Source organism: Gopherus flavomarginatus, chromosome 1 (assembly GCF_025201925.1).
Source record: "Gopherus flavomarginatus isolate rGopFla2 chromosome 1, rGopFla2.mat.asm, whole genome shotgun sequence".
Taxonomy (NCBI): domain Eukaryota; kingdom Metazoa; phylum Chordata; order Testudines; family Testudinidae; genus Gopherus; species Gopherus flavomarginatus.
The window spans coordinates 128,187,340-128,199,349 of record NC_066617.1 but is presented as its reverse complement, the minus strand read 5'-3'; the positions used below and the strand labels follow the sequence as shown (position 1 = coordinate 128,199,349).

General features: G+C 46.6%; 1 protein-coding gene across 11 annotated transcripts in view; it reads left to right on the top strand.

Moving 5' to 3' along the window:
• Positions 1-12,010, top strand: part of LMNTD1 (lamin tail domain containing 1) — a 334,417-nt gene that overhangs the window by 306,546 nt on the left and 15,861 nt on the right. For 4 of the 11 annotated variants that reach the window (XM_050968542.1, XM_050968515.1, XM_050968551.1 and 1 more), the window contains one exon: positions 4,831-5,000. The exons of 6 other annotated variants lie outside the window; for them this stretch is intronic. In XM_050968542.1, the coding sequence (XP_050824499.1) occupies positions 4,831-4,980 (150 nt within the window). In that variant the 3' untranslated portion in view covers positions 4,981-5,000. Of the gene's footprint in view, positions 1-4,830; positions 5,001-12,010 lie in introns of those variants that run through there. One more of the 11 variants, XM_050968570.1, reaches the window with a different exon arrangement.

Below are 12,010 nucleotides of genomic sequence, written 5' to 3'. Positions count from 1 at the left end.
GTAAAGACCAGGGAACTTCAGTGTAGCCCAATAGGGATAGAAAAACCATCTCAACAAACTGTTCATTTGGATTTTCAGTTAGACTTTTATTGGCCTGGAAGGGGACTGAACTGAAAGGTGCCCTGGCAGGAGGGCTGGGCTACAAAAGAATCAGAACACTGCAGAACCAGGTTGGCTGACAATAGGGGCGCTAGAGTGGACAGGCCCCAGCGCTGCTGCATCTTGGCTTGAGGGGGTTCTCTGCCCCATGGCCTCCATTACAGTGTGGCTGCTCTGTGGCTCTTTGTTAGCTGTAGTATGGTATTTGACAGTCTCCTACACCCACTTATGGTCCCCAGTTTGCACCTGCTCCTCAGGAGACACAAGCACCCAGAGCTCCTCAGTTTTATTTCATTTGCAAAAATCTAACTGACTGTTGCCTGTTTTAAGCTGGTCTGAGAAAAAAGCTCCAAAAGCTTCCAGAAAAACTATGTGGACTTGCTCATCCAAAAGAAATAACCAAAGACCACAGCCAGAATTTCGTGGCTCTTGTAGGGTTTTACAAAATCCTGTACACAGATTTGTGGGGTCGAAACACTTTGAAAATAATGCTGTTGTTAGTTGGTGAGGATAACGTGGTGTCACATTGCTGGGGTGAGACTGTATTGCCACTGCTCTGCAGAGGAACAAAGAACTTTATTCTCCAGTGCTGTTTGTCCAGCACTTTTCACCGGTGCTAAGACTACTTCTAAATGGAGGAGAAAAGAGCTAAATAAAGATATGGGAAATAGGTGATGTGATTTCTACCAGGCTCTAGGGGAATCACCAGCTTGATTAGTGTTCATGTCACACACAGGGGCGGCTCTAGGCATTTTGCTGCCCCAAGCACGGCAGGCAGGCTGCCTTCGGCGGCTTACCTGCGGAGAGTCCGCTGGTCCCGCGGCTTCGGCGGACCTCCCGCAGGTGTGCAGCCGTGGGACCAGCAGACCCTCCACAGGCAAGCTGCTGAAGGCAGCCTGCCTGCTGTCCTCGCGGCGACCAGCAGAGCGCCCCCGGTGGTTTGCTGCCCCAAGCACGCGCTTGGCATGCTGGTGCCTGGAGTCACCCCTGGTCACACAGCTACACTGCTTCAGTAAATTAGATTATTTTTATATCTGTATTAAACAATGTGGTGCATAGTACACTCGTATAGCATAGATAGTTCCACATATATCTTCTAGTGAGTCTGCAATAAACAAAGTCTATGAATATTTACATCCAGCTGGAGTAGATCTATGTCCCTAGCTGAAATGTGTGACCAAAGTAATAACATATGCTAGAACAGGGCTTAGCATACTAATGATGATGCATGTGTTTGATTGTCTTGGAGTAGCATCCTCTGATATATAGATACAGGTTCTCTGGAGGGCAGTGCAAAGGGTCTGTAAACCATCCCTATCTCCTCGTCTCGGGATTTTCCTGGTGTGAGGCAGTCGCTGGCTTGAGTAGACCAGTGTAGAAAGGGAGTTAGGAACAGGGAAAGCAGGGGATGTGGCTTGACAGTACTGCACTCCGGCAATCTCTGGCTGGCAGACAGCCTCTTGGTGTGCTGGCTGGCCATGGACAGCAGAGCAGACTGCACCACAGCATGCCAGAGAACCAGTCCCAGAATAAGAGAACTTCTTTTGGCTACTTTGCTCTCCTACCTTCACCTCATGCACTTCATGATCTGGTTCCCAGCGAGATGTTGTGTATGTATTCGTTAAACTTCATAAAAGCACCAGAGGTCAATGAAAGGAGGGGTTGTCATGGCAAGTAAAGTGGTGTAACTTCGAAAAATTCAAGTTTCTGGCTATCTGAATATCTTAAAAAATAGTGAATTGGCAGTGGAGTCTTTCATCTCTAGAGTTGTTTGAATCATGTGATAGTAGTTACAAGTCTTTGTCCCTGATCCTCTGGCTGGCAATTCAAAGGTGGCTTAACAATACCTTTGTACTCCGCTGGTCTCTGGGATGCAGCCCTGGCACTAGCCAGAGCTACCTCAGAACTGCTGTCACTTGCCCCCGGCTAACAGTCCCCCAGGGATCCTTTATGTCAGCTGAAAACTGCCAGAGTAGAGCAGTGCTCTAGCTACAGCCACTCTCCCTGGCAATGCTTCCTATATCGGGGCAGCAAGTGGGTGGTATAGAACCAGCCATATGAGCTCTACCCCATCCAGAAGTCTCCAGTTGGCTAGTGTTAGCTGCTTGTCATCCAGCAGAATGGCACAAAGCAAGACAGGAATAAGGCTGGGGATATGGCCCATTACCATTTTTTTATTTTGTATTGTTCTATATGAAATGAGATGATGGCCTCAGTCTTGTTCCTAGAAGACATCTGCCTGCATGACAAGTAGCGATAGATGCACAGCCAAAGCTTCAGAGTTCATGTTCAAGTTAGATAAACAATCACAAGTTTGGATGTACACCTGATCCTCTTGAGTCTGCAAAATTCAGCAAGAAATGTCAGGAGAATGGTCACGCTCCTTGTGGCATTTTTTTTCTCCCTTCTTGTTTTAATGAGAATTCAGAAGTGCCAAGTTATCAAAATGCTTCAGAACCTGAAATAATTTTTTTAAAAGAAGTTGGTTCTAAAGATGGCCCAGGTGCCGGAGTTTCTTATGTTTTCTGAATCAGATCACCATCCCCAATCCCACCTTTCACCTGTGTTGAGAATCTTGCCAGAGAAGCTGAAGAGGAAATAGCTGTAGAGCTATTCTCAGAGGAATTCCTCCTCATACTCCAGCTGAAGGACATTGGTGGCGCAGGACAATGTGTAGAAGCTTGGCTTGATGTCTGTCCATCTGTCTTTCCTTCCAGGTTCTTGTATTCTATTGATAAAACAGAAGATTACAGCACCCAGGGCAGTCAGTGTAGCACTTTTTATGAGTACTGAATTAATTTTTATATATATATAAATCTTCAGCTGGTGTAAATGGGCCTAACTCTGTTGGCCTCTATGCCACTTTATATCGCCTAAGGATGTGGCTCCAAGTTTCCGGGGATGTTATTTCTGGAATATACTCCCAGTGTTATTTTACCTTAGAGACTTGTTTCAAATTCTGTGATCCTCTAGAGATAATTTGTAAATGCTATTTTTAATTAGCTTGAGAGCAGGTAGATAGGAAAATTGGCTGAAACCCCAGAAGATAAAAGCACTTTGGGGGGGAAGGTAATTTACTTAAATTGCCTTTGGTCTGGCAGAAAGAAAGGGAAATGGGTTAGACCAGGCTGGGGAATAAATACTAGGAGCCAAAACTTTTTTTTTTTATTATAACTTGCACAGTTTTTACTGTTAAGTGATATGATGAGTATGCGTGGAAAGGGGAGAGAAGAAGCCATGTTGGGGTGGAGAAATATTACTTTCCCTTCTAAGGAAAAAATTGTGGCAGATGTTACAGATAGAAAACCAATGTCCAGCAGTCAGGGTCATAGGGTGGAGATTTAACTCTTGGCTTCTGGCTTCTGTCAATATCTGTGGAGCAGTCATGGAGGAACATGTAAGAGCAACATCAAGTGTGGGTTTGCATGTTTATACATAACTAACTAATAGTACCACCTTTGCAGTTTCCCCACAACAGATTATTCCTGTTCTTGCAAAAGCACCATTTGCATGGGGGTGGGGAAGAGGATCCTGCCTGGGGCTGCTGTCAGCTATGAAATGGGCATACATTAGATCTGCTCTGCATACCTATTTAGGGGAGACATTTGTGGAGCCTCAGAATTTGCCTGTTTTTACGATGAGGCTTTGTGAGCTGAACCAAATGGCGTACAGGAACTAAATTATTCACTCATTTTTTAAACATATTGACATGTGCGTAGAAACTAAACAAAAGCAGTATGTTAAGGGCTTTCACTTTTGTTCTGAAAGAGTTTTATTATATCTGACACCTACCAAGAAGAGCAGCAGAAGGCTTTGAGTTATGCCCAAAACCCCTTCTGTGTTTGCAAGAAAGGAGGTAAAGTGCAGCAAGTCTGGAACCAAACTAGTTTTTCTATGCCAAGGTTTAGGATTTCCATTTATTTCCCTATCACATTGTGCAATCTGCACAGTGATGCAGCTGTACAGCTCTGTGTCCAACTCAATGAAAAAAGCCTCACAAATCATGAGGAGTAAATATATTGAACAAGCAACAGATGTACACAGACAAACAGTTTATTCCTAGGGTCACAGCTCACTGGAACTCATTCCAGAGAAAGTTTTGATCTCATCCAAAGACAGTGAATCGAGAAAACAAGCTGCAATTCCTATCTGTGGGCTTAACAAAGATCCCAGGAGACCCAGTGTAGTACCAGTGAAGAGAGCATACTGATGAAATTGGTATATGACTTACCTCCTCAAGGTCATTCTTCCATTTTACTTGTCATGGACAATTGAGCCAATGCTATGTAAAAAGCGAAAGATGACAAATTTGCATATAGCACATTTTGCACACCGGATGAACCTACTAGTTGAGGAAAAGAGTTCACTGGAGTGAGGGGAAGGGGAGACCTAGGAATGAGAGTCTGTGTGGAGGATGTCTGGGGTCACTTAAGTTTTGGGAAACCCACAAAATGTGGGTCCCCAGTCTACATCATGTTATTGGCAGAAAAGGAGCTTTTATTTTCAAAGGTTAGAGATGGGCTTAATGGCAAAATTTTGATTTAGGTTTCAAGCTCCTCAGAGTTTGGGGTGTTCAGAGCCACAGTTCTGGATCAGCTTGTTCAGGAGATAAGACTGATTTACAAAATTCAGATTCCTATCTTGGGCATTCCCCATGTTTGGGAGCCTTATATCTGTGGTTTTGGTTCAGGCAAGTCATTTTCTGCTAATCATATCGTATTTACACAACAGGATAGGAAAGGAACCCTGAAACTCCTCCTTCCAGGGACATTTTTCACATTGAGTGATCAGCACAAGGCCGGTTTACAATTCTTACAGTCAGTGCAGAACCTCTCCTTCCGGCCCCTAATGCCACGTCCACCACCTTTCTCAACATGGTGAAGCTTTACCCTTAACCTAAGGTCAGACTTTTACATTTATTTTATTTTTCCCTTGCAGGAATAAGATAAAAATTAGAGCTGGTTGGAACAGAGGGTGTGTCTCATAACATAAGATTGGCCGTACTGGGTCAGACCAATGGCCCATCTAGACCAGTATCCTGTCTTCCAACAGTGGCCAGTGCCAGAGGCTTCAGAGGAAATGAACAGAACAGGGCAAATATGGAGTGATCTATCCCCAGTTTCTGATAGTTGGAGGTTTAGGGATACCCACAGCATGGGGTTGGATCCTTGACCATCTTAGTTAATAAACATTGATGGACCTATCCTCCACCTGTCCCCCCATAGTCATCTCTTTTTTCTAAGCAGAACAGTCTCAGTCTTTTTCATCTCTCCTCATATGGAAGCTGTTCCATATCATTAATCATTTTTATTGCTCTTCTCTGTACATTTTCTAATTTTAATGTATCTTTTTTTGAGATGGGGTAACCAGAATTACATGCAGTACTCAAGGTGTGGGAGTACCATAGATTTATATAATGACATTATAATATTTTATGTCTTTTTCTCTCTCCCTTTCCTAGTGGTTCCTAACATTCTGTTCGCTTTCTTGACTGCTGCTGCACACTCAGCAGATGTTTTCGGAAGGCTATCCACAATGACTCTTAGATCACTTTTTTTAATCATAACACCTAAAAAGAATGGTTCAGAGATGTGGGAATCTCCTTCATATCCTCTCCAGTGAAGACCAATGCAAATAAGTTATTTAGCTTCTCTGCAACAGCCTTGACATCCTTGATCGTCCAGTGGCCCAACTGGTTGTTTGGCAGGCTTGCTGCTTCAGATGTATTTAAAATTGTTTTGCTCCCTAAGAGTCCCTGGATAATATGCATCCTGGGAGATGTAGTCTAGCCAGAGAGCCATACAGGAGCATAAAGTGTATCAGCTAGAACTCCCATGATGCACTGGGGTGTCATTCTGAATAAAAAATATTTTAATGTTTGGGGTTTTTTTTGATGAAATATTGAAATTTTCCACAGGAAGTTAACACTTCTCATGGGAAAAAATTGTAGTTGAAAATCCAATTTTCTAATGAAAAACAGTACAGATGGAAAATTTTTGACCAGCACTAATAAACATAAGATCAGAGCTATATTTTTAAAAGTCTATGCTACCCTCAAGGATGCTTCATGAGAAAGCTGGGCCCAAATCAAGATCCCTAAAATGAGGCTGAATTAGGGCTGTTGACTAATCGCAGTTAACTCACACGATTAACTGAAAAAAATTAATCACGATTATAAAATTAATTGTGATTAATCAGTTTTAATCGCATTGTTAAACAATAGAATACCAACTGAAATGTATTAAATATTTTTGGATATTTTTCTACATTTTCAAGTATATTGATTTCAATTACAACACAGAATACCAAGTGTACAGTGCTCACTTTATATTAATATTTTTATTACAAATATTTTCACTGTAAAAATTATGAGCAAAAGAAACAGTATTTTTCAATTCACTTCATAGAAGTACTGTAGTGCAATCTCTTTGTTGTGAAAGTATAACTTACAAATGTAGATTTTTTTGTTATATAGCTGCACTCAAAAACAAAACAATGTAAAACTTCAGAGCCTACAAGTCCGCTCAGTCCTACTTCTTGTTCAGCCAATTGCTAAGAGAAACAAGTTTGTTTACATTTACAGGAGATAATGCTGTCCTCTTCTTATTTACAATGTCATGAGAAACTGAGGACAAGTATTGGCATAACATTTTTGTAGCCGGCATTGCAAAGTATTGACATGCCAAATATGCTAAACATTCATATGCCCCTTCATGCTTCGTCCACCATTCCAGAGGACATGCTTCCTTGCTGATGATGCTCATTAAAAAAATAATGCACTAATTAAATCTTTGACTGAACTCCTTGGGGGAGAATTGTATGTCCTCTTCTCTGTTTTACCTGCGTTTTGCCATATATTTCATGTTATAGCAGTCTTGGATGATGGCCCAGCACATGTTGTTCATTTTAAGAACACTTTCACTGCAGATTTGACAAAACGCAAACAAGGTACCCATGTAAGATTTCTAAAGATAGCTACAACACTCTACTCAAGGTTTAAGAATCTGAAATGCCTTCCAAAATCTGAGAGGGTCAAGGTGGGGAGCATGCTTTCAGAAGTTTTAAAAGAGCAACAGTCTGATGTGGAACCTACAGAACCCAAACTACTAAAAAAGAAAATCAACCTTCTGCTGATGGCATCTGACTCAGATAATAAAAATGAACTGGCATCAGTCTGCACTGCTTTGGATTGTTATCGAGCAGAACCTGTCAGCATAGATGCATGTCCTCTGGAATGGTGGTTGAATCATGAAGGGACATATGAATCTTTAGCACATCTGGCGCGTAAGTATTTTGTGACGCCTGCTACAACAGTAAAAGACAGTTACTCACCTTTGTAACTGTTGTTCTTCGAGATGTGTTGCTCATATCCATTCCAGTTAGGTGTGCGTGCACCACGTGCACGTTCGTTGGAAGATTTTTACCCTAGCAACACTTGGTGGGTCGGCTGGGCACCCTCTAGAGTAGGGGAAGGAGGGCGGGTTTCGAATGGATATGAGCAACACATCTCGAAGAACAACAGTTACAAAAGTGAGTAACCGTCTTTTCTTCTTCGAGTGCTTGCTCATATCCATTCCAGTTAGGTGATTCCCAAGCCTTACCTAGGTGGTGGGGTCGGAGTGAGATGTGGCAGAATGCAAAACTGCTGAGCCAAAGGCTGCATCATCTCTTGACTGTTGAACCAGAGCATAATGCGAAGCAAAAGTGTGGACCGAGGACCAGGTAGCTGCGCAACATATCTCCTGGATAGATACACGAGCCAGGAGGGCGGCAGATGAAGCCTGAGCTCTGGTAGAATGCGTGGTGATGTGGCTTGGGGAAATATGAGCCAAATCATAACAAGTGCGGATGCACGCTGTCACCCAAGATGAGAACCTCTGATAGGAAACAGGTAGGCCTTTCATTCAGTCTGCTACCGCGACAAAGAGTTGGGACATTTTACAAAATGGTTTTGTCTGCTCAATATAAAATGCAAGCGCTCTATGGACGTCCAGGGAGTGCAATTGTTGCTTCCGTTGCGTTGAGTGTGGCTTCAGGAAGAAGACCGGGAGAAAGATGTCCTGGTTAACATGAAAGGCTGAAACCACCTTAGAGAAGAATACTGGGTGTGGTCGCAACTGCACCTTGTCCTTGTGGAACACAGTGTACGGTGGATCCACCGTAAGAGCCCTAAGCTTGGAGACTCATCTGGCCGATGTAATGGCTACGAGGAAAGCTGTTTTCCAAGACAGGTATAGTAGCGAGCAGGTTGCTAACGGCTCGAATGGGGGAGACATAAGTCTAGTTAAAACCAGGTTGAGATCCCAGGTTGGGGCTGGGCAGCGTACTTGAGGGTATAAGCGCTCCAAGCCCTTGAGGAACCTCGAAGCCATAGGGTGTGAGAACACGGAACAACCATCTTTGCCTGGGTGGAAGGTAGAAATGGCTGCCAAGTGTACCCTCAGTGATGATACTGCTAGGCCCTGCTGTTTGAGAGACCAGAGGTAGTCCAAAATAGAGGGGATCGAGACCTCAGTGGGAGTAAGATTAAGCATTTTGCACCAGCAGGAGAAACGCTTCCACTTGGCCAGGTACGTTGACCGGTGGAAGGCTTCCTGCTACCCAGGAGAACTTGTCGTACTGATTCAGAGCAACGTAACTCTGACTGGTTTAGCCACACAGCAGCCACGCCATGAGGTGAAGAGCCTGCAGGTCTGGGTGGCGAAGTCTGCCGTGGTCCTGAGTTATGAGGTCTGAGTGGAGTGACAGGGTACTTGGGTTGGCTATCGACAGGTCGAGCAACGTGGTGTACCAGTGCTTCCTGGGCCACACTGGAGCAATCGTGATGATGCGCGCCCTATCCCTTCGGAGTTTCAGCAGGACCTTGTGAACCAGTGGGAACGGTGAGAAAGCATAAAGGATCTGGCTCTTCCATGGCATCAGGAAAGCGTCCGAGATCGATCCTGGGGAGAGACCTTGGAAGGAGCAGAACATCCGGCATTTCCTGTTCTTGTGGGAAGCGAACAGGTCTATGTGGGGAAATCCCCACTTCTGGAAAACAGAATGCATAACGTCCGGGCGAATCGACCACTCGTGAGACAGGAAAGACCTGCTGAGTCAATCCGCCAGAGTGTTCCGAACGCCTGGGAGAAAGGATGCTACCAGATCTATCGAGTGGGCCATGCAAAGGTCCCAGAGTTGGATGGCCTCCTGACAAAGGGGGGAGGACCGTGTCCCTCCCTGTTCGTTTATGTAGTACATGGCCGTTGTGTCTCAGTGTTTATAGACAACACAACGGCCTCGCAACTGTTGCTGGAACGCCTGGCATGCCAGGCGGACTGCTCTCAGTTCTTGGACATTTATGTGTAATGCCTTTGGTCTTCTCAGGAGCTGGCCTTGTGTATGAAGGTGACCGAGATGAGCACCCCAGTCGAGAGATGATACGTCAGTCGTCAGGGACATTGAGGGCTGGGGCGGATGGAACGGCATCCCTGCACACACCAGGGAGGGAGTTAGCCACCATTCTAAGGAGCCTAGGGTGCTTGGGGGAATGATGACTATCGTGTCTATTAGGCCCCTACCCGGGCGGTATACCGAGTTGAGCCAAACTTGGAGAGGATGGAGGCGGAGCCTGACGTGTTTGGTTACAAACATGCAGGCAGCCATGTGACCCAGGAGACCAAGACAAGTGCGAGCCGAGGTCGTCGGGAAATTCTATAGACCTCGGATGATTGTTGCCATCGCCCGAAACCGCGGCTGTGGTAAGCAGGCTCTGGCTAGATTGGAGTCCAGGATAGCTCCTATGAACTCTAACCTCTGCGTGGGAACCAGAGTGGATTTTTCTATATTGATCATCAGGCCTAGACCTGTGAATAGGTCCTTGATGATGCCCACATGCTGAGTGACTTGTGTCTCGGAGGCCCCTCAGATGAGCCAATCATCCAGATACGGAAAAATGTGTATCCGACATCGGCAGAGGTAGGCGGCGACTACGGCCATACACTTTGTAAATACCTTTGGGGCTGTAGAAAGGCCGAACGGCAGGACTGTAAACTGGAAGTGCTGACGGTTGGCTACAAAGCGGAGGTATCTCCTGTGCGGAGGAAAGATGGTGATGTGAAAGTACGCGTCCTTCATATCGAGGGCGGCATACCAGTCTCCAGGATCCAAGGACGGGATAATGGTCCCCAGGGATACTATGTGGAACTTCAACTTTATCATAAACTGGTTGAGTCCTCGCAGGTCTAGGATAGGTCTGAGACCTTCCTTCGACTTGGGGATTAGGAAATAATGGGAGTAAAACCCCTTGCCCCTTTCATCCATCGGTACCTCCTCTATAGCTCCTATGGCGAGGAGCATCTGCACCTCTTGTAAGAGGAATTGCTCGTGAGAGGGGTCCCTGAAGAGGGACAGGGTTGGAAGGTGGGAGGGCGGGGTTGAAATAAATTGGAGGTGGTACCCATACTCCACCATGCGTAGGACCCAGCGATCTGAAGTTAACTGGGACCACGCCAGGAGGAAGTAGGAGAGACGGTTGGAGAAGGGAGGAGAGGGATCCTGGCCTGTAACTGGTATGCCGCCCTCGGGGGCACCTTCAAAAGTTCGTCTTTGGTCCCGGTGGTCGTTTCGAGGGACCTTGATTTTGGCCCCCTTGGGGTCCTGACGGTCGTCTGCGACCACCTCGGCCGCGCCGCCTGCCAAAGTCCTGTCTTTGTCTAGGCACAGAGTGTGGGCGGTGAGGCTGGGGACGGAAAGGCCTGCGTTGGGTCACCGGCGTATGCATGCCGAGAGAGCGCATTATGACCCTGTTGTCCTTCAGGCTTTGCAGCCTGGGGTCAGTCTTCTCTGAGAAGAGGCCTTTACCATCAAATGGCAAATGGTATACTGCAGCTCCGGTGGGAGGTTTGAAACCTCAAGCCATGAGATGCGCCTCATGGCAACACCCCGAGGCCAGAGTCCTGGCTGCTGAGTCTGCTGCATCCAATGAGGCCTGGAGGGAAGTTCTGGTCACCTTTTTCCCTTCCTCCAAGAGGGCAGCGAACTCTTGGCGAGAGTCTTGAGGGAGAAGCTCTGTAAACTTACCCATCGCCACCCAGGTGTTATAATTATAGCGGCTAAGCAAGGCTTATTGATTTGCCACTTGGAGCTGTAGGGCCCCTGCCGAGTACACGTTGCGGCCGAGTAGGTCCATTCACCTAGCCTCCTTCGATTTCGAGGCTGGTGCCTGCTGTCTGTAGCATTCCCTCTCAATAACGGACTGGATGACTAGTGAGCAGGGAGGAGGATGGACATACAAGTACTCGTACCCTTTAGAGGGCACCATATATTTACGCTCGACTCTCCTGGCCGCAGGAGGGATAGCGGCTGGGGACTGCCATATAGTATCGGCATTTGCCTGGATGGTCCGAATAAACGGGTAGGGCCACTCTAGTGGGGGCGTCCGCCGATAGAATGTCCACTACCGGGTCCTCTACCTCCGGGACCTCCTCCACCTGGAGATTCATATTGAGTGCTACCCTCTAGGAAGTCCTGATGGGCTCTCAGGTCGACTGGAGGAGGGCCTGAGGAGGATATTCCTGCCACTGCCTCATCTGGAGAAGAGGAAGAGGAGATGCCGGCGACGAGCGGGTCCTGTGTGGCCTGTTGCTCTTGGGCGACCTCCTGCTCCAGTGGAACCTGGGAGTCCGGTGGGTGAACTGGGGCTTCCTCTGCAGCAGTTGGAGGGGGACGGCTAACCATTGCTTCTGGCATTCTGTGCTCTGATGAGACAGAGTGGGACGGAACTACTGGTACGCCTTGGGCCTGGTGGTACGCCCAAGGTGTCCAGAAAGACCACTGATGGGGTCCTTGGTCCTGGGCTTGGGTCTCTTGGAAGGCTCTGGTGGGCACATCAGAATCGCGGTCCTGAGCATAAGAGCTGTCCGCGTGGGAG